Source organism: Centrocercus urophasianus, unplaced genomic scaffold (genome assembly GCF_019232065.1).
Source record: "Centrocercus urophasianus isolate 14NV4802_14NV808 unplaced genomic scaffold, USGS_Curo_1.0 seq_18, whole genome shotgun sequence".
NCBI classification, from domain to species: Eukaryota; Metazoa; Chordata; class Aves; order Galliformes; family Phasianidae; genus Centrocercus; species Centrocercus urophasianus.
In genome coordinates, this window is record NW_024884733.1 from 15689804 (window position 1) to 15709742 (window position 19939).

At 44.6% G+C, this 19939-nt stretch overlaps 1 protein-coding gene across 3 annotated transcripts in view; it reads left to right on the forward strand.

Moving 5' to 3' along the window:
* Positions 1-19939, forward strand: part of DDAH1 (dimethylarginine dimethylaminohydrolase 1) — a 51063-nt gene that overhangs the window by 15468 nt on the left and 15656 nt on the right. For 2 of the 3 annotated variants that reach the window (XM_042819587.1, XM_042819588.1), the window contains exon 2: positions 18977-19076. In XM_042819587.1, the coding sequence (XP_042675521.1) occupies positions 18977-19076 (100 nt within the window). Of the gene's footprint in view, positions 1-6112; positions 6145-18976; positions 19077-19939 lie in introns of those variants that run through there. The other variant, XM_042819589.1, reaches the window with a different exon arrangement.

Below are 19939 nucleotides of genomic sequence, written 5' to 3' on the forward strand. Positions count from 1 at the left end.
CTTGGGGTACAATAATGCCTTGCCCAAGGAAGGGAAGGGGAGAGGGGAAGGCCTTAAAAGGCATGCATTCTGTCACAGCAGGGCAGGAAGTAGCTTTGGGAGAGTTTTTCTTTGGTCCATTCATAACTCGGTTTGTACCTCATTAACTTTCTGTTAGTGCTTTTTTTTCCTCCTGAAATCCGGGGTAGTTTATTCCCACTGAAGTCAATGTGAAGAGTCATTCAGCACCAAGTGCAATCTCTCCTACAGATTAAACAAGAGAAGCTCCTGGTATTGCTCTCATCCAGAAGAGATGAGAAGCATGCTGAGGATGTGCTGATGATGCATGCTTTGTTTACTCCGTTTCCATGAAGCTACAATGAGCTTCCTGGAGGTTCTTTTCTAAGCCTCTTGCACTTTTTTTCTTTAGTACACTGAACATACAGTGATAACCTCTGTGAAACCAGCTGCAACCTTGCTACTGGCTGCATTGAGCCTGTTGGACTGTTTGAAATATCTTATATATGACGGAGTCTCTGTAAAAGCTGCATTGATTAAAACTTGCCCAGTTGTTTAAGATCTTAAAGATTTTTTTCTCTTTCAGCTATTCCCTACTTACCTCAGAGATTCATTTTGCTAACTTGTTCTGCAGTGCTAAAATTAGATTCCAGGTATTTTAAACTGTGCTTTGTTATATCCTTTAGGAAAGACAGCTGGGGTTTTGTCTTGCTGATGAAGCCTAATTTGAATGACTTTACTCATCAAGCCCATTTAATTAAAGATTCATTACATTCTATATAGTCCAACAGTGACAATGCAGAGGTATTCCCTGGGCAGCCAGCTGCCAAAAGAGGGGGATTAACTACAGCAGATGGGGTAGGATGATGTGGGAGGAAAATGAGGTAGGCAAGATCCCAGTTCAATACTGGGGGAAGATGGAAGGGATAGCAAGGGGCTAGAATGTGCTCTCTGCATGTCTGGGGTGTCCAGAACAGGGCAGGTGTGTGTCTGTGGGTGAGGTCCATGAAGTGATACATCAGCTTATCTCATCTGCCACAGGGTGTCCAGGTTCTGTGAAAGGATGGAGGGCAGTAAGCCATGGCAATAGGTACTGGCTAGTCCAGGGCTGAAGGAAACTCTCAGAAATCTAGGAGGACTAAAATGAGGCAGATATAATTTGGATGCTGCTGAATGTTGTCCAGAGTGGACATTTCTATTAGATTACATTAAGGGACTTTTACTTACCTCTTATGGAATGTAATGTCACAGTGAAATACGCTGAAAAATAAAATGACTTATGTACTTCTTTTGTTGCTGAGCATCCACTGGAGAAACTGGCTCAGGGTGCATATACACAGTTATGTTGAAGAAAACACTTTCAAAGACCGCCCCAAAAAATTCTAATGCTGGGATCCTCAGTGGGGGTCAGCCCAAAGGTGGATAAGCTCTGTAAGATTCCCTTGTGTCACACAGCGGTGCCACTGGAGCATCCAACTGGCCAGGTTGCAGCTCTGACTTCTGTTTCATGGCAGAGATCAAGAGCTGTGTATTGATTTATTCAAAAAAACATTTTTTCTTATTACTTTTGCTTGAAACAAGTAAATAGATTTGGTGGTTTTGGCTTGTATTTCTGGGAAGAGAGGAGATAAAAACTTGAGGCAAATCTCATGAGTGAAAACATTCCAGGCTAAATTTGAAAAGCGTTTTTGCACTCTTTCTGAAGTGCCTGTTTATCTTGTTTGCTCTGATTGAAAGAGGTTGTCTTAAATGAACAAATAAACCATCAGAAAATCTAGCGTCTCTGCTCGGAGCTCTGCTGGGAGCCTGCTGAAAGCCGGTGCTTGCTTTATTTCTGGTCTGAGTTCAGGTTCTGTTTTTGCTTCATTGGATAGAGTTTTCTGTTTGCAGAGCAATGAAGGGCTGAGCTCGGATCCTTCTCCAGTGCGAGCTGTGTCTCTCGTTCGGTCTTTTATGGCTGAGATTCTTATTGCGTGGCCCTGGCTCTCAGCCATGGCTGGGCTCCCTTTGGGAAGGGATATGTGCTCATGCTGCACAACAAAGCCCTGTGCCATGCAGGGGGAGGGAGGAGTTGAGAACTTCTGCAAGAGTGCTTGAAAGCTGTTGTCCGTGTGCCCAGTATTTGTTGATGCCACTCTAGATTTCCAGCAGGAAGAGGGACGTAATTAAATCTTGGTCCTGCAATCTGAGCCCTCCACCAGCAGCTCTGTCAGAGCTCTTCTCTCCTTTCCATGTTTTTGCGGCACACTGGTACATGAGAACTGCTAGGCGGGTTTGTCTGGCTCTGACTTGGACCTGAAGGTGGCTGGGGCTGCACTATGGGCACTGTGTGGCATTGCTCACATCCGAGTGCGCTTGCTGCTGGAAACACCGCAAGGCCTGATGCTGCTGTCCTGTCACGTTAGCGGCATTCCTTGGAAATAATCCCATGTGCTCTATGAAGTCTGAGTTCCCTTTGCAGGAAAGCTTACTGTACTGAGATTCATGCTATAAATCCTCCAGACAGTGCACTGGAATGAGATATATTTCAGATCTAATTTGACTCCTGTTGTCCAAGGTATAGTGTAGTTCTCTCTGGTTTCTCTGACTGAGCTGAAGACACACACAACTTCTTCAGGGGCCTTAGGGTCTTGGAACCACTGTACAATATGCTCTGTGCTGTCTTTAACCTGCAGCAGTGAGCACGTGGGTCCTGTTGCCATCACTCACCTGCTGCTGGTGCCTTGGGTGCAGTACTGCATCCTGCAGAGCTTCTCTGCTGACACAGGGCTGCCACAGCCCTGCTCTGCCTGGAGTTTCAGACAGACCTGCCTGCTACGGACAGTATGAAGTTGCCATTGCAGGAAATGCTAACATTGATGGGATTTCCCTTAGATTGCAAAGCTTTGCTAAACATGCATATCCTCAATTGAAAGGAAAGCATTTCATATGCTTGTATATGTATGTATGCTTAGTATGTAACTATGTTATAAGTTGCTTATACAATTTATGAAAGCTACTAGCTCATTGCGAATGATGCTGCATTTTTTTTTTTATTATTGCAGAGAACAGCTCTTGCTCGCTAATTTCTGCTGAGGGCTGAGTTCATCCCTGAGAAATATTTCCAGTCTTGGTGTAGCCGGGTTGAAACGTGGGCCTCCAGAGGCAGGAAGGAGAGTGCCCTAAATCATGACACCAATGAGCTCTGAGCAGCACCATGTGTTTGCTGCCCACCTTTCTCTTTCATCCTTCTCCCTGACTCCATTCCAGGACATCTTGTGGAAAAAGGAAAGGCAGTTTCCTTTAGAACTGGCTGTTTTTCTTCTTGTAGACCATTCTGCACTCCCCGCCTCCCCCCGGCCTCTCTCTCAAGTTAAATGGGAAAACATAAGGTATGCAGTATTCCTGCTGCAGAGTTAAATATTGATGAAGATTAAGATGCATTAAATGACTGAGGAAATTCATGGGACAGGAAGAAAAATAAACAAAGCTCAGAAAATTAAAAAATGTTCAAGTGCCTGAATAGCCCTTTATCTTTCCACCTTCCTGCATGGCTTCCAACGAAATGTTTCAGCATCTTGCTGCAAACATTCCAGTTTTAGCAAGCTGGGGACAAGGAAGTGCTGTACAGCAATAGCTAAGGGGGGAAAATGTTCTGCACCATGTTGCTCTTGGACTTCCTAGGAGTGTTTTTGTTCCAGATGTTAAACTGTTATTTTTTCAGAAGCCTTGCGAAGTTGCCAGGACATTGGATTTTTCGAAGGATTTTCCGAACCCCAGCTGATTATCACAACACGCAAGAATCCAGGCTCGGTCCTGGCTTTGCAGTGCTCCAACAGCTGTAGAAAATCTGGGGGAAGGTGTGGGTTCACGGCACCGTCACCCACTGCCTTTGTACGGCCAGAGAGGAGTGCACCGGTCCAGCTCTGCTGCCTCCTGCTACATGGGTCTCACATCAGCGACATGCTTCATTGCAGCTCCTCGACTGCAGCCCTGATGGGTTGAAAAGTTACATCCCTCTGCCTCCCTTCCTACAGAGGTTCACTTGCTTGTAGGCAAAATCAGTGTTTGGTTTCCAGGTGCAGGGATGTGCTGTTGATCGCATGACAATGCTGGCTGTGCAGGCAGAGGTCACACACTGCCACTCCCAGCCATAGTGCCTGGCCCTCCTGCAGCCCCACTGCTCCCATTCTTTTCAGTGCTGTGGAAGCAGATGGAAAAACCTCCTGGGCTCTGACTTGTCTATCAAGTGTTCTCTCACTGAGTGTCAGTGGGAAACTTTGATACAGAGCAATAAACCTTCTATTTTGTACCTGCTCCTCTCTTCAATATGCCCTATTTTCATCCTTATGCATTTACAGAAACTCTCAGCTGTGGTGCTTCTGCACTTAATGCACCTTCTTAATGCTTGCTGCACCCCCCTGCTGCCTTTGCCTTGCTCTGCAGGGCTGTCAGCCTCACAGGCGGAAGCCTGCAACTATCCCAGTGTTAAGGCAACATGGAGCACTGTGCTCACATTCCTTCCCCTGACCACAGCTCTCCTTCTAGAGGTGAGTTCTGCCAACCAGCCCGGGTGCTCCGCTCTCCTGTGCCAAAGAAAGCCACTTATTTTGCCAAGCACATCTGCTTTACCTGGAAGAGGTCTGCTGGAGGTGGCCGCCTGCAGCGTGAGGACCCTGGGTGGGTGGTGAGTGGGTTTCTGGGCTGCAGCCAGAGCCTGTCTGGAGGGGACTGTCACACGTGGGCTGAGCTAAGGGCTGGTGCCCAGCTCAGCTAACCTGGGGCTGTGGGGCAGGTGAGGGAGAAGGGAGGTGTGGAGATGTCTTCTGCACTCGCTGATTGCGGCTGGAGCAGAAAGGGAATGGGCTGCAATGTGTCCTTGGTGCTCTTGCAGCATGGAAGTAATCCTAATAGCCCCCCTCCTGTTTTGTTTGCTCTTGATTTTCTGAAGGCTTTGTTTGAGTCTGTTTTTGTGTATTACGATGCCCACATGGAGTGCATGAAGAAAACTGTCCCAAAGCAAGATATAAAATGTGGAGTGAAACTGGACAGCAAAGGCAGAAATCTGTATGTAGAAATGGTAACAGCCTTGCTTTTGTAGCAGCAGCAATCCTCACCAGGGAGTGGGCCTAATTCTCAGCGTGCTTTTATGGGCAGTGAAGCAAAATAGCTGTGCCCCAGCACACCCCATCCACCTTGCGCTGCTACCGAAGGGTTGTGCAGCTCTTTATGGAACTGAGAGGATGGTCGGCCCGGCAGCGGGACCTGGAATAAATGACCTATTTGGTGTCCTCCAAGCTCTCCTCTTCCTATTTCAGAGCAATGGGAACGGAAATGGCAGTTCCTATTTACATGAACAGATGGACTTTAGTGGTTCTCTTTGAAAGGTACCATTATTCTAATTAAGCGAAAATAACTGCAGAAAAGTATCAGTTATCGTAAAATCAAGATGTTACAGTTCGGTTGTATTTCCAGACTCTGATGAGCTGCTGGAATGTGTGCCATTTAACTTTCCTCTATGATATAATAGTTTAAAAGAGATCAGGGTACATTTTACCATAGTGTCTAGCAATGTGCGTTTATTCAGATTTTTGGCAGGCAGTTCTGCACACTCTTGCTAAAACTGTGAATCATCCATTGTTGGCTGATTGCACGCTAGTTGCTAAGAGATCTGTCAAGTGCATACTGTGGCTTAATTCTACATTTTCTCTAAGAAGAGCTAAATGTATTAAATTGGAACATGTCACATCCTTCCTAAACAAGTAATTAAGGCAGCACTGTGAGCCTGTCTGATGGAGAGAAGGAGCTGGGAACAGCTGGAAGATTTAACTTGAGCTGAGGTTGGCCTCTTCTGTCTGGGAGTGCTGGGTTTGCCGCATGCTGGATTTTCACATCCTGATGCAGAGTGGAAATAGGGAGATGGTTTTTTGTTTTGTTTTTTTTTTTAAAGTTTTACAAAGGACTTGTTTTTCAGTGTCCTTATATAAACCTCTTAAAATGATCTAATGCTATTTCACAAAGTGTAATTTTCAGTAATGGAAAGACAATACGTCAGTGTTTCCCAGGCTGCCTTGCCCCCGCCCCTCCAGAGTGAACTTCGTGTTCAGCAGCTTCTCCTGCTTCCAGGTCACACCGTGCAGCGTCCCTGGGTGCCAGCAGAAGTGCCAGGTAGGCAGTGCATCACATGTTTGTAAGCACCTGCCTGGCCTGTGTACCCTCAAGAAGCCCTTTTAGTGTCCACAAAGAGAAAACTCATCCCCTCCGTAGTAAACCTAGCACTCTGTGGGTTTCTCTGAATGTATGTCTGCTTGTGTGTGGCTGTGTGGCAGCAATTGAAAAAGTTGTAAAAGAAATTGGGATGCTCAGACTCTAAATCACATAATTGGCACCATTGTTTGCCATAAATGTAGGATCACCTCGGTTCTTCACTTCTCTCTCCCTGCTGCTCGCTGAATGGGCAGCAGAGCAGTGGGTTGGCTGCTCTTGCTTCACGACAGGCTCCTGGCTCCAGCCCTTTGCCCAGCATCCTTTGTGGGCCGGGCTGCCTGCTGTGAGTTACCTCAATGCTGAATCACCTTCCTTCTCAAAGCAAGAACACCAACCATGCCTCAACCACTGCTACTCATCTACGTTCCTCTTATAGATACTGTGTTTTGTCAAACCTTATTATTGAATTTCTCTTCCTTGTGTAGGGCTTTGCAAGCACCATTGAAACCTTCTTTCAGTCCTACCGCTGGTCAGTAAAATAGATTGAGCCCTGAGAATCCTGCACTGAGTGAGGTTTTGGAAATGATGCCTTCCTGCCTGTGGTTGCTCTGTGAGCCCTTGGCACCGGCTGGCCAATCTCCATGCACACAGACACAGTCCTGGCATGTGGTGGTGGCATAGCAGGCACAGAGCTGGCTGGTTTCCCCCAGTCCTGTGCTGTACTCCCTGCCCATCCTGCTTGAAGGTCTCTTCTCTATATATGGCTGGAATGAAAGCTGCTATCCATGATGTAGTCTGAATATTTGAGTGGCTTTTTCCCAAATACCGAGCAAATGTATGTTGTTTGTTCTTTGTTGTAGTGAAAATTGAAAATTTCATCCTTTTCAGCTAGTAATGTATTAGCATCACTGATGTTGTTCCTCAGACAGAGAAACAGCAGAAGAAAATGTCCTTCTGTATCTTGATTCTGTTGTCCAGAGACTTTCACTAGCTCCTTTTGCTTCTACAATTTCCTTTGGTTTCTGATATATTGCACTAAAATGTGTTTCATGCAGTTATTTTGGCTTTCATATCCAACTTTAATTTCTTTTCTACACTAACTGTAATTATCTGTTATATTTGCTTCTTAAAAGAAGCCTGGAAAGGGAGTCTTTACTCGGGGAGTGTAATGATAGGACAAGGGATAATGCTTTTAAATTAAAGAGGAGAGATTTAGATAAAATGTTAGGACCAAATTCTTCACTATAAGCATGGTAAGGCACTGGCATATCCTAGATAAGCTGTGGATGCCCCCTCCCTGAAGTTGCTCAAGGCCACGCTGGATGGGGCTGTAGGTGACCTGGGCTAGTGGGAGGTATCCCTGCCCAGGATAGGGCTTAGAGCCAGTTAATCTTTAAGATCCCTTCCAACCTAAACCATTCTATAATTCTGTGGTGTTCTTTCTGACATGTGAATGCAGTATTTCTGGACATTTAGTGACATTTTTGTAGAACTGCTCCTGGGCACCACTAATTTCTAGCTTGCAAATTTGCTGCTTAATGATCTGGCATATAATGATTTCAGCTTTGAGAAAATAGTGTTTGTGAAAATTGTGTCTTCGTTATGTAACTGATTTTGCTTATTAGGGACATCTTTCTGGTCTATTAAATCTGTCACTTTTTTGGTGAATTTTGCTTCACCACTTTACATGTAACTGTAAGAACACAGAGAATTATCTGTATTCTGAACAAGATAATATGCCTTCATAAATTAGTATCTGCAAACTATGTGTTAGTTTTTCCAGGAGCGTCATCTTCCTAGTTGCTGCAGTGAGTGGTTGCTGACGGAGAAGCTGTGTTTGTCCCCCCTAGGCTGAAGTTAGTATTGAAAACATCTGGAGCATGATGCAGCCTTGCTTTTTGCCTTCACCTTCTTTTTAAGTTGATAAGCTGCTGAAGCACAAGATAAACAGGCTAAAGAGAAGATTATAATCTTCCTGCTCTGACCCTGCAGACTGCACACACTTCTGCAGCCTTTTCTCTTCACTGTTGTGTAACTATGCTTAGACCTCTTTTTGCCAACCAAAATAGATAAGAAAGCAGGCTTCCTACCTTTCCCCTCAAGCACTTACCACTGGTAGTGCATCAGAAGCATTCAGCAGTAGGTAGATATGAGTCTTAAAAAATACTCTAGAATTTAGAAAGAATTTAGCCATTGTTATTTTTCCAAGTTTGCACTTCACTGCTTAACACGCAGATCCGCACACGTGTGATACGGAGTTGCAGCAGCAGAAGATCCAGGTCCCTCGTACTGAAGAAACTGAAGCCTTTGCTGCATGACATCTGCTTCTCCGTGGTTCTTCCTGAGAGTAATCCAGTGATGGTGAAGAGTGAAAGTGGAGCTTTCAACCTTTTTGCCTTTCTTGGTGGCATGTAATGAGGAAGTTTAAAGGCTCCTCCATCTCCAGGGTGCTGGCAGCAGTCATGCTAGGGGCTCTATGCTGCAGTCATGTGCAGTCATCCTTACACCAGTTGCTTGCCCTGTGGTGCAGGTGTTGTTTCCCTCCTCCCAGGCTAGGTTGTCCTCACGGGCTCAGCTGTCCAACACAGCAGTGTCATCCTCCCCTGGAGCAACAGTCACGCCCAGCCCTGTAGTTGAAACCAAAACCAGTCACCAAGGAAATATGCTGTTCAGCTTCTCAGTGGCAGAAATACATGGAGTGGTTTTTATCTAACTTTTCCACAAATTACCCTACTCCAGCAGGAAGCTTGCTTTTTTATTTGCACTGGGTTCTGCAGGTATGTGTGGGCTCTGGCATTGCCTTTGTCTGGAAGCACTGCTGTTACAAGCTGTTAGGTTACTGCCACACCTCGGGCGGGTTTGATAGCAGCTGGTGAGCTAATCGTTTCCATTTTGTTATGATTTTATACATCTCAGTTTTTCCCTTTATTTCTACATGGCGTTGAGGTTATGTAGCACAGCAGGAGGAAAGGAAAAGCCATCAGGCAGGCTGGCTGCCTGCATCATTGCCTCCTGGCTGTTGCCTCCTATTCCACCTCTCCTCAGTCGTGCTGCGGCAGTGGGCTCTACGCAGTCTCATGGCACAGCTCTGAGCAGGGAACGTGTCCCCAGAGCTGAGGTGTGCTGGCACCCAACTCATCAGCAGCGTCACAGCCACTCTGCAAAGCATGCCAGCACGGATGTGGTGAGACTCAGGCAGCTGCTGCCTCAGGTACAGGTGATGTGATTAGGAAGTGTGGGTCATCACATTCGATTAACCCTGTACAGTTTGGTTATGTTCTTTTTCAATCTGCTCCTCTTTTAAAGTAGCTCTTATTGAGTAATATCATAGCTTAAACCCTAATCTCTAATGTGTATTTAAAAGTCTGTAGGAAGATATTTCCCAAAGTAACTGTTTTCAAGACTGAGTGGTGGGATGTCAGTGAAGCTGCATCTCTTACAATGTGCACAGTGAACAGAATTATACACGTGAAGGGAGATAGCTTTGCTCTCTCTGAAGGAGCATGACTGGATCAGGAGTCTGATATCTGAAAGAGCTTTTATTAAGTAGAATCTTTAAAAAGTTGCCCTTTACATAGCTCTTGTCTTGCTTTTCTTCATTTTTTTCTACTGTCTCTGTACATTTATAGCAAGCATGGTGGTTTCCCGTTGTTTAAAATCCATTAGTATTTTATGTTTGGGAAAGGCAAATATGTTTATACAGTAGGACAGTAGTAACTCAGTTGCAGATGTGTCAAAGAAATGTGTTCCTTTCAAAACATAACAACCCCCTTCCTGATGTCCTGCACTTTCAGCTGAACATGGTGTTTAGCACTATTAAAGAATATGGCCTCAGGATGCAAGAAAGTAGGTAAGAGCTTGTTTGGTGGAGAACGGAGTGCCTGCTCATGCCCCGGAAGTGGCTTCCTTGCAGGATCACTGATATTGGCATTTTTTCAGTTATGATACACTATGGAAAGGTGCATCTTGGGGGAATTTTGACCTCGTTGGGTCAGGCTTTCATCCTCTGCTGCCTGCCCAGGGTTTGAGTCCTGCATCTGGTTTGTGTCAGTGAAAGGTGGCAACTTCCTTTTTTCAAGTATGTAGAGATCTGGATGTTTTGTTGCCTGTGTGTGCAGTTAACCCTTGATTGTGGGAGCAGGTGGTGAGAATGCTGGTGGCTGAGGCTGGTGGTGGCTTTGGGGATCCCTGGGGAGTTGTGCATGGGGGGAGCATTTCTACCTCATAAAAATACACAGTTACAAGGGGAATGTACCAACTACTGGGTGTTCTTATGTGCTCTTTGTTTCAGTGCTTGTTCTTTACTCTCATTTCCTTTCAATTGTTGTAAGCTTCTGATGGGCAGTTTATGTAAGAGCAGCACGTATGAGGCCCTTCCACTGCCTCTGTCAGTCTGAGCTCAAGGAAGAGCAGACAGAAATGGGTAATCAGTTTTGCTTGCTGCAGATTTTCTTCTGAAGCTGAAGAATTTGTTGAAGCTTGTCACTATTGTATAACATCTCTAGAGGTTATTTTCAGGTTGAAGTGTCACTGTTTGCGCTGTGATGGCCAATTTGTTCAGTGGATGACTTCTAGTTTGCTTATTGGCACTGAGATGTATTAATTTTGATTTCTCTGACTGGTTGGTATGTCTTCTAGGATTTGATTCCACTTTATGAATATCAGCAAATTTCTGTATTCCTACTCAGATGTTGCTTTTATTTCTAGTCAGTAGGACATCACTGGAACTAGTTGAGAGAAGGAAAATGGTCAGAATTTGCATTTTCTGCAGTTGCTGTTATGTTTGTCTTGATGCTTCAGGCACATTACAAGATACGTTAGTATTGCTAAAATAAGACTGTCAACTTCTCTAAAAGCATGAATGAAACCTTGTATTAGAGGGGGGAAAAGCTCTGTGTTAGTATAACCTCTGCCTGTGGCCTCGTTATAAAATAACAAGGGATGTTTCTTGGTGAAAGGCCAGTTATTGAGTGAATAGGAGGTGAACAAAAACGTTTTCTTTGCCTGTGAAGATGGTCGCTGTTCCTACAGCTAGGCTGGCTTCTGGGACTCTGCTTCTCCTCACTGCCCTCCTTGGCATATGGCAGCACGGGCCTGGTAGCAACCGCTGGGTGTTCTCTGTGGCTCCCCAGCTGACAAACGAGGTAGAACAGATCTTCCTGATGATGGTCCTCTGCCATTCGTGCAGCTGAAATCCTTGGATTGCAGGAGGGCTCAGAGCTGAATGGGAACAACTGCCACCAGGCCCTGCCGGGCTGGAGCTGGGTGGGAGCTGCTTCTCAGCAGAGCAGCATTACTTAATAGAAATGGAAACTTATAAATCCACTTTCCAGAAGGAGATGGATATGCTTTTCACTGTTAGAAGTTACAAGATTTGGAGTCCTCTTGGCAAAATGGTACGTTCACAGCAAGATCAGAAGGTGGTAGTGGGCTTTGCCAGTATTTTGGCAATTAACTGAGGAATCTCAGCAAAATCTATCTTAATGCAAAGCAAACACTCTTAGAGGGTCTTTAGAAGAAGTCTTTTATATTTATTTTCTTTGTTAAAATTAAGATTCAGTGAAGATGGGAGGAAATGAATCGCTGAAATGAAAATGCAGACGAGACCCAAGCTGACCGGGTGCATGGGAGCCCCAGAGGCTGCTCCTCTGCAGAAAGCCCCAGTGGTATTTACTGCTGCATTCAGGCTGTGAGCACCCCTTCAAAAGGTTACACACACACACACACAAAAAAAAAAAATCCTGGTTGAGGTATAATTATTTTTTACTTCTTTAGTGTAGATTTTCCTTTGAAAAGAGCTTGCTACCTTAAAATAAGCAGAGTATTATCCTTGCCAAAGATCTTTCAGCCTCCTTAGAATAGGGCATTTAGATGGCCTGGGACAAAGTAAGCATCATGAATGCTCGGTGTCAAGTCGTGAACAAACGGCACAGAAACAGGAGTACAGTACAGAGTGAAACCTGACAACTCTGCGTTAAAGGAAAGGAATGCTACTGTATGGTTTGATTGTGATCAACTTATCTTCAAGTAGGTTTATTAGCAATTTAATAGAATATTGGTTATTCAAGAGCCATAATAGCCCCAGCTGAAATGTCCCTTCTGCTCGGCTTTCCCATACCCTGTGGAATGAGCAGAATGTGACAGTCGAGCTTTCAACAAGCTTCATGAATTTTAAATACTTTTCAGCTGTGAAATGGGGCACATGGCGTGTGGTCAACAGTGGACAAGGAGCTGGCAGCCACTGTGGGTATTATGGGATATTGAGTGTCTGGGAGATAATGAATGCTTGGCTTATCCAGGTGCATTCTTGGCCCACTGTGCATGTCCAGGCAGAGTGGAAGATATTTCTCCGTGCAACCTTTAACAATTGATCATTTTGTAATTGTAAGCAGAAAGTATTTAGAACGTTACTTTCTCAGCATGCCAGCGTACGACTTAAATTTCATGTCATCATCTTTATCCAGCAAAATCTTCGCTGTTTTTCTCTGACAATGCATTCACGCTGCTTAAACTTTTCCACTAACCTCATTTTATGCCTATCTTAGTGAGCCTTTTTTTTTTTTTCTAGTGATTTTGAATCTCAATCTTTTTAAGCATTCTTTCACTGTTAACAATTTACTTCTGATTGAAATTATTTCTACTTGCTGTGGGTTGAAATTTCAGCCTTTTTCTAGTAAGTAAGCAGCTTGCTGGCTCCTGCCTTGTGGGAAGTGGTATCTCTACATTTCAAAGTGTTCTAAGAGAAAGGGCAGAGACAGACATACTTTACTTCTGGTGAGCTATGTATTGTTTTCTCATGCACTTCAATTCTGCTTAGCTGTGAAAGCACGACATCAAGGGCATCCAATTTAGTTGTGTTTTTTACTATATGTACAAATGTAACTACATTGAAGATGCTGCAAATTAATGGAGTGACAGTGACCAATGGTAGAGCTCTTCCACAACGTGTTCCATCTGATGACTGTAGAAACTTGCTGGATTACTTTTGGTCATTTCGCTTGCATCTTATATCTACATAAATCTATTTTCATGGCAGTCATGAAAAAGTACTTAAAACAACCAGGTTCCAAATGCAGTTTTTTTTATAAAGATTTGAAATCCTGTAATATCACTCATGAGAAATATCCATATTATGTATTTTTTCCTATTGAGTCATCCTGTTGCAATTTCTTTGCCAGAGAGTGGGCATGAGATTAGAGATGCCTGCTGCATTGGTGCATGCAAGTATATGTGCAAGCAGATGTGGCACCAGCACTTAGGGCACCTGGGGGAGGGGATGGTCATAGGACCTCCTGAAATGTGCCAGGCTGGAGCTCTCCTCCTGTGCTGCCAAAGAGCTGTCAGAGATGTGATGTTTGGATGGAATCTATAGGGGTGCTTCAGGAGCATCCCTATTCTATGTCATCCCGTAACATGCTGCTGTGCAGCTCGCTGCTGCAGGTCTTCACATCTCCCCCCCCTTCCTGAAAGAGGAGGAGGCCACACAGAGTCCCTGCATGCGTGGAAAGGGGAATCACAGAATTGCAGGGGTTGGAAGGGACCTCTAGAGATCATAGAGTCCAGTCCCCCCCTAAAGCAGGTTTTCTATAGCAGGTCAAACAGGTAGGTGTCCAGACGGGTCTTCAATATCTCCAAAGAAGGAGACTCCGCAACCTCTCTGGGCAACCTGTTCCAGTGCTCTATTGCTGCCACTGTGAAGAAGTTCTTGCATATGTTTATGTGGAACTTCCTACATTCTGTTTTCTGGCCATTGCTCCTTATCCCATCACTACATGTCACTGAAAACAGTCTGATCTCACCCAATTGCCTCCTGCACTTCAGATTTTTGTAAATATCGATCAGATCCCCTCGGTCTTCTCTAGTCTGAACATCCCCCAGATCTCTCAGCCTTTCCTCATGCAGGAGGTGCTTCAGGCCCTTTATCATCTTTGTTACCTTCCACTTTCTAGGAGATCCCTGAATCACTTGTCAAAGCAAACTGCAGTTCAACTGGCACAGGTGGTAACAGCTACAGGATGTCCTTATCATGCAGTGCTGGGTGCTGCTTGCTGGGACTGAGCTGATGTTACTTATCCAGCACGTAGTGCTTTTATGGTTTGATCTGCTTAGAGGATGCACTGGAGCATCATCTTGTTCCTGTGTTTCCTAGCTAAGATCCCAAGAGCCAGGGCCATTTCTGGTGTCAGCAGAGAAGGGACCGAAGCTGGAAGCAGGAGTTGGAAACTCTTCCATAACCTGCATCCCACTGATTTCTGAGATCAGTATACACTAGGGTATGTATCTCACTTACTTGAAGTGAGAAAACAACTGGTAGTGGGTTTCTCTTTTCAAAAAAGCTCAAAACTATTACAGTGCTGCTTATTTTCTTTATTCTCTGCAAACCCAGAATGACAGTGCTTATCATCAGCAGGAGACATACTTCTCTCATCTCCCAGCTGAGCAGATGCAGACAGGCTAGGATCTGGATCGTGACCAACACTGGTATCTGGTTTTGCAGAGCTGAAGTCTACCCTTTCCTGGCTCCAGATTTGTCCATCTCTATTTATATTTCTCACTCAGAGACTTGCTGAAAAATGCTTTATATGTTGACAGTGGAACTTTGTGAACTCAGAACTAATGGCTCCCGAAACAGTCACCTCAGAGATATCAAAATATAACTTTTGAATATATTGAGTCTGACGTTTGCTTGGCATAGCTATAAATAATAGTTTAAAAGACAATGAAGTGGAGACTGAAACCCAGTAATTGTAATTTACCACACCAGAGAAAATGATGGTGGATGTAAAATTACAGGAGACAGTGAAGTAGTGTTTCTTGGGCTGTGAGGCCTTTTAGTGAAGGCTGTGGTCTCCAGAGAACCAAGCTGTTAGCACTTAAAGCTGAACTGTGCTATTTTAGAAACCTAATTTAATAAGTAGTTCACTGGATGATCTGCAGCCCTGGAATCTCTCTGCATCTTTTCGTTTGAAACAGATCTGTAGACATCTTCCCCCTTTCACCAAAAACTCAGAGGCTCAGAGACAAAGGCAGATGGGTAATTGCAGTCATTAAGGATTACTTCCTTTGTACCACACACAGCTTCTGCCCACATCCAGTGGTACCCCTGCACTCAGTAGCATTTTGGAAACTTGGGGAAGCCATGCCTATGTCCCAGTAACCAGCCCAGGTGTTAACTAGGCAGCTTTCCTGCTGGGGTGCTCTTGCTGGAATGAGCCCATGTTTTGTAGCTCAGCGCTGGGTTCAGGCCCCTCTTGCAAAGTCATTTCCTTGTCTCCACCATCCTTTGAAAAGATCCTTCTTATTGTCAGTTGCATGAATCTCATAATGTGGTTAGTGCACAGAATGCCAGTAAATAATTAAGGAAACAGCCTTCAGTGAGAGTGCATCAAATACTAATATAGAGAAGGAAAAATCCCGGCACATCAGTTACAATAATTGGTGGAACCAGCAGTCTGGAGAGTAATGAGCTCCATTTGTAAAGCACGAGGAAATTAGATTCTTATAAATGTCAAATGCAGTTATTGTCCTCTTTCCTTGAAACAGAACTGAGCTGGCTGAAGTCCATTGTCTCTCCATCAGCTTTGTTATGGATTAGACACATCCCGTCTCACACCAGGAATGTGCTTATTAGAAAAAATATCACTACACAAAGCATACAAGCTTTAACACTCAACTGATGTACTAATGGGTACATTTACAATAAAACCCAATATTGTGTTACAAACCTTAAGCTGACCTGAGATAATATGATACAGAAATCTTAAACGATACAGATGAGTGTTTTCTTTGTGTGCTACAACTCTGACTACCTGGGGTTTTATTTTTCAAATAAAGGAGATAGAGTAAGGGAAGGTGACTTTTCTTCTCATCTGCTTTGAAAAAGAAAAAAAAAAAGCCAAGTCTTCCTCATTGTGAATATGCTTGTAGTCAGTTCATTTCTAAATACTGAAGGTATTTTACTGTTGTCTCCTGGGTAGTGTGGCTTCACAGAGAACTTTGTCCATCCACCTTTTTCACTTTTCTCCTGGGAAAAAAAGCAAGAGGTGGTGGTTTGTTCAAAATCAAAGCTAACTCTGTGATTTTGTCTTTCTTATAAAATCACACCCATATGCCTTAAGGGTCCATGTTTCATAAAAACTGGTATCACTTGTTCTGGGAGAATGAAATGCAAGGAGGATAAATCAAACCTGTTCCCTGCCTCCCTATTTTTAACTTCAGGGTAGCAATCAATTGTCCCTCATTAGCCAGAGATGGCATCTTAATGCTTTCTCTGGGTAGGAGCTGTGTTAAAAGTGACAGCAATCCTTCCTGGTTTGGGAGTGCTCTCATGAAGGCTTAGGGATGGAGCCATGCTCTCAGTTCCCTTTTGCAGTAACGAGATACAAACAAGCAGCTTGTGTGGACTGCAGTAGCTATCAGCTCAGTCATTCTGTTGTGTGGTATGCTTGGTCTCCAAGACAGCCATGTGTCCTTGATCGCTAACATTTACCTTGAACACGCTGCATGGGAGAACCTATGCAAGGCTGCAGTATTGCTCTGAAAATGTCATGGTAGGGATGATGCCTGTTTGTGCTCTCCCTGTGCAGGTGACTCAGCTGTTTGCAAAGGCAGAAGGGCTGTAAGTTTTGGTTTTATTTTTCCAGAATTCTATATTTACAAATTCTCTTTTCTTGGCAGTCTTTTCAACAATGTCAGGTCTTCCCTTCTGTCTTCTTTGTGCTTCTTTTTTCATTTCTGCTTCTACTGAATGAAGATCCTGGTGCTGCTCATAGAAAGAAAACAAACAAACAAAAAAACCCCAGTAACTTGAGACTTTTATTTTACACAAGCTGTGGATATTGAAAGATATTCTTAGCATATGTCACCAACCGTGTGAACATTACTTTCCAATTAAGTCTCCCAGTATTTCTGCTGGTTGCATAAAAGCTCTACAAAACGTGGAGCCATAGACATGAATGCATTAGCACCCATGGTGGAAAAAAGATCCAACTATTTATGTGGCAGTCATTTTTTTTAATTTAAATGTGGTTTCAGAAGTTAAAATGAGCTCAACTGTTGGAGAAAATCATCTTGAGCATCACGTATATGTATATCTTCAAAACTTGGAACAATCACTGAGCAAATTAAAGCAGTTTTCTGTGATTCTGGGCAACTTTTTAGATGCAATAACTTTCCGTAATGTCTGTGCCGCAGCTGCATCAACCTCTGCAAATTAAATAAGGAAACAATTCAAGGCATTTCTGACGTAGCCTGGTGGTTAAATTGTAATCAGCATCTGGTAATTAAAACGTATGGCTGAAACGACAAACCCCAAGTCAGCATTTACCTTCCATTATCCTCATCTGCTGGGTGCTTTGCTCAATTGGTTCTCCAAGATAGGGGCTGCTAACGGTGTGTGGCTGAGTGCTGCGTGCCCAGGGAGCTGCAGGCACCTTTGTGTGCAGCACCTGCCTGGAGATGCGCTCCAGCCCTGCTGACTGTACCCACCTTCCTGTTCTCTCACTGCTTCCTCCCCCCCTTACCTTTGCTGAGGTGCACTGCTGACTGCATCCGGGTCACTTCTTAAGGCAGCATGAGTGTTTCACATTGTTGCAATGCTGTGGTCTGTAGGTGCCTCGGACAGGTGACTGAAGGCCTGGTACAGACAGATGCGGCTGCGCGTACTCCACATCCACCTATAGTAGTGGGTGGTGCAGAGAATGAAGCAGTCTTTCCTTTTTGTTTGTGTTGGTAACCAGGAATAGCCAAGGCATGTGGTCGCTCGTTCTGCAGGGCAACGCGTTGTGGTGGTCTATGGCCAGAGGCTGAAATGCCTGCTGCATCCTCTGAGTGCAGGAAAGGCTTCATAGCCCACGTGCAGGCAATGGGCAGGGGCCAGGGCAACCTCTGGCTTGGCAGCTGCTGGGAGCTTTCTCTTGTGGTCTTCTGTTATCAGAAAAAGAAATCTTGCTGGTGCCAGAGAGAACATGGCAGTGGTTCTGCCTTCAGTGTAACTCATCGGCATTCTACAGGTGGCCCACGGACCTGCCTTCATCCTGCTCAACCTCAGGCTGTCCTGGGCTTTGCCTATAGAGCAACTGTGAAATATGAATGCGGTAAAGAGTCAGCTTCAGAGATCAAATTAAATCCAAGATAAGATGGTGTCCCTGGTGCATTCCTTACCTCCTGACAGCAGCTTGCAAAGCAGCAAACAACTGCACAGACAACATGCAGAAGTGAAATACACACAAAGAGCGCACAGAAACGGAAAGTCTTGAAGTTCTCTGGTGTAGTAGCTCCATGATGCAGAGAGAACGGGCACTCAGTAGAGTTGGAAAACTATAAGGAAAATGAATATTTACTGACGCCAGTTTCTTTCACTGGCTGACGGGGGAGACCTAGGGTAGAGCTGCTTCTGTGGCTGACAGAGCTGTGTCTTGTGCCTGAGTGTGGCAGAAGGAGAGAACATCACTTCTCTGGCACCACTCTTTCCTGCTCAAATCTAAGGGACAAGCATTTGCAAGAGAGAGCATTGCTATGCAGGAGAGAACTGGAGTTAACATAAATTTTGGACCACATGTACCACTGGATGTGGTTTCTCTGCAAAGGTGATGGCCCAACCCTGGCTGCTTGGCACCCCATTCAGGAGGTCTGGGAGCTGTGGTGGGTGAGGGATGAGGGGCTCTGCTGTCAAGCTGGCTATTGGTTTGTTACAGAACTTCGTTTTTACTAAAGATTAATATTTCATGTAGGTTATTTTAAGTTTTTCAATGATACAAGCAAAGTGTGTTCTAAACAACTTTTTCTTGAACAGGTTGAAGCCATGAAGAGAGTACTAGAAAGTCTTAACCTCAACATGGTAGAGATGGTAGATGAAAATGCAACCTTGGATGGTGGAGACGTCTTATTTACAGGTACAGTGTAGTAAATTTGCTGTTTAAATATTCTGCTTAGAAGACAGCATGTTATCTGTTGTCTGCACAATAAAGTGTTGTTCGTATGGCTTGTTAAATCAGTTGTTTGCTAAATGTCACGTAGGTAGCGGAGAGATTAATTTTCAGTGCAGCCCTCAGTGTCCTGTCTAATGCCTGAATAAATGAAGCAGCAGTACACACAGTACAAAGAACGGTACTGTGCATACAAATTTTATTTTAGCTTGTAAAGTGCCAATAAGAAACATGCTTTCAATAGTCAGCTGCCTGCAGTTGTTTCATATTTCTTATTACAAGCAGCTATGCTCACACAGACTCATTTTCAGGAATTGTGAAGCTTGATGCAGGCAGTTGTCACTGGTTCAGTGAATCAAATACAAAAAACGCCTTTTAGTTTATGGAGAAAGCGGCAGAGTTGCCTGCCAGATGTCATGTGCTAGACAACTCTTATGCGTGGTTGACTTCAAGGGTGAAGATACTGACAGTGTTTTTTATGTCACTAAACCCATTAGGCATTTTCTCACATCAGCTGCATGTACGCTTGCTCCCACCTGTGCCGAATGAGCCTGTTCATTCTGATCAGCATCACAGCAGGCTGGCTGCTTGTCTTAGGTCACAGGGGGACAGGAAGGGTCCCAGAAGTGGCGGGCCAAGGAGGAAGGTCTTCCTAATATGGTGCAGGTCCTGTGCTGGCCCATTTCCCCTGGAGTCAGTGCCGGCAGAGCTGTCTGGAGGCCAGAGGAGACCTCAGAGGAAGGGGGAAGCGCCCATCAGAGCTGTGCTAATCCAGCCCAGCTGTTCTCTTGCCTGGCTCCATGAGCACTTCGTTAGGAGGGGAAGCTGTT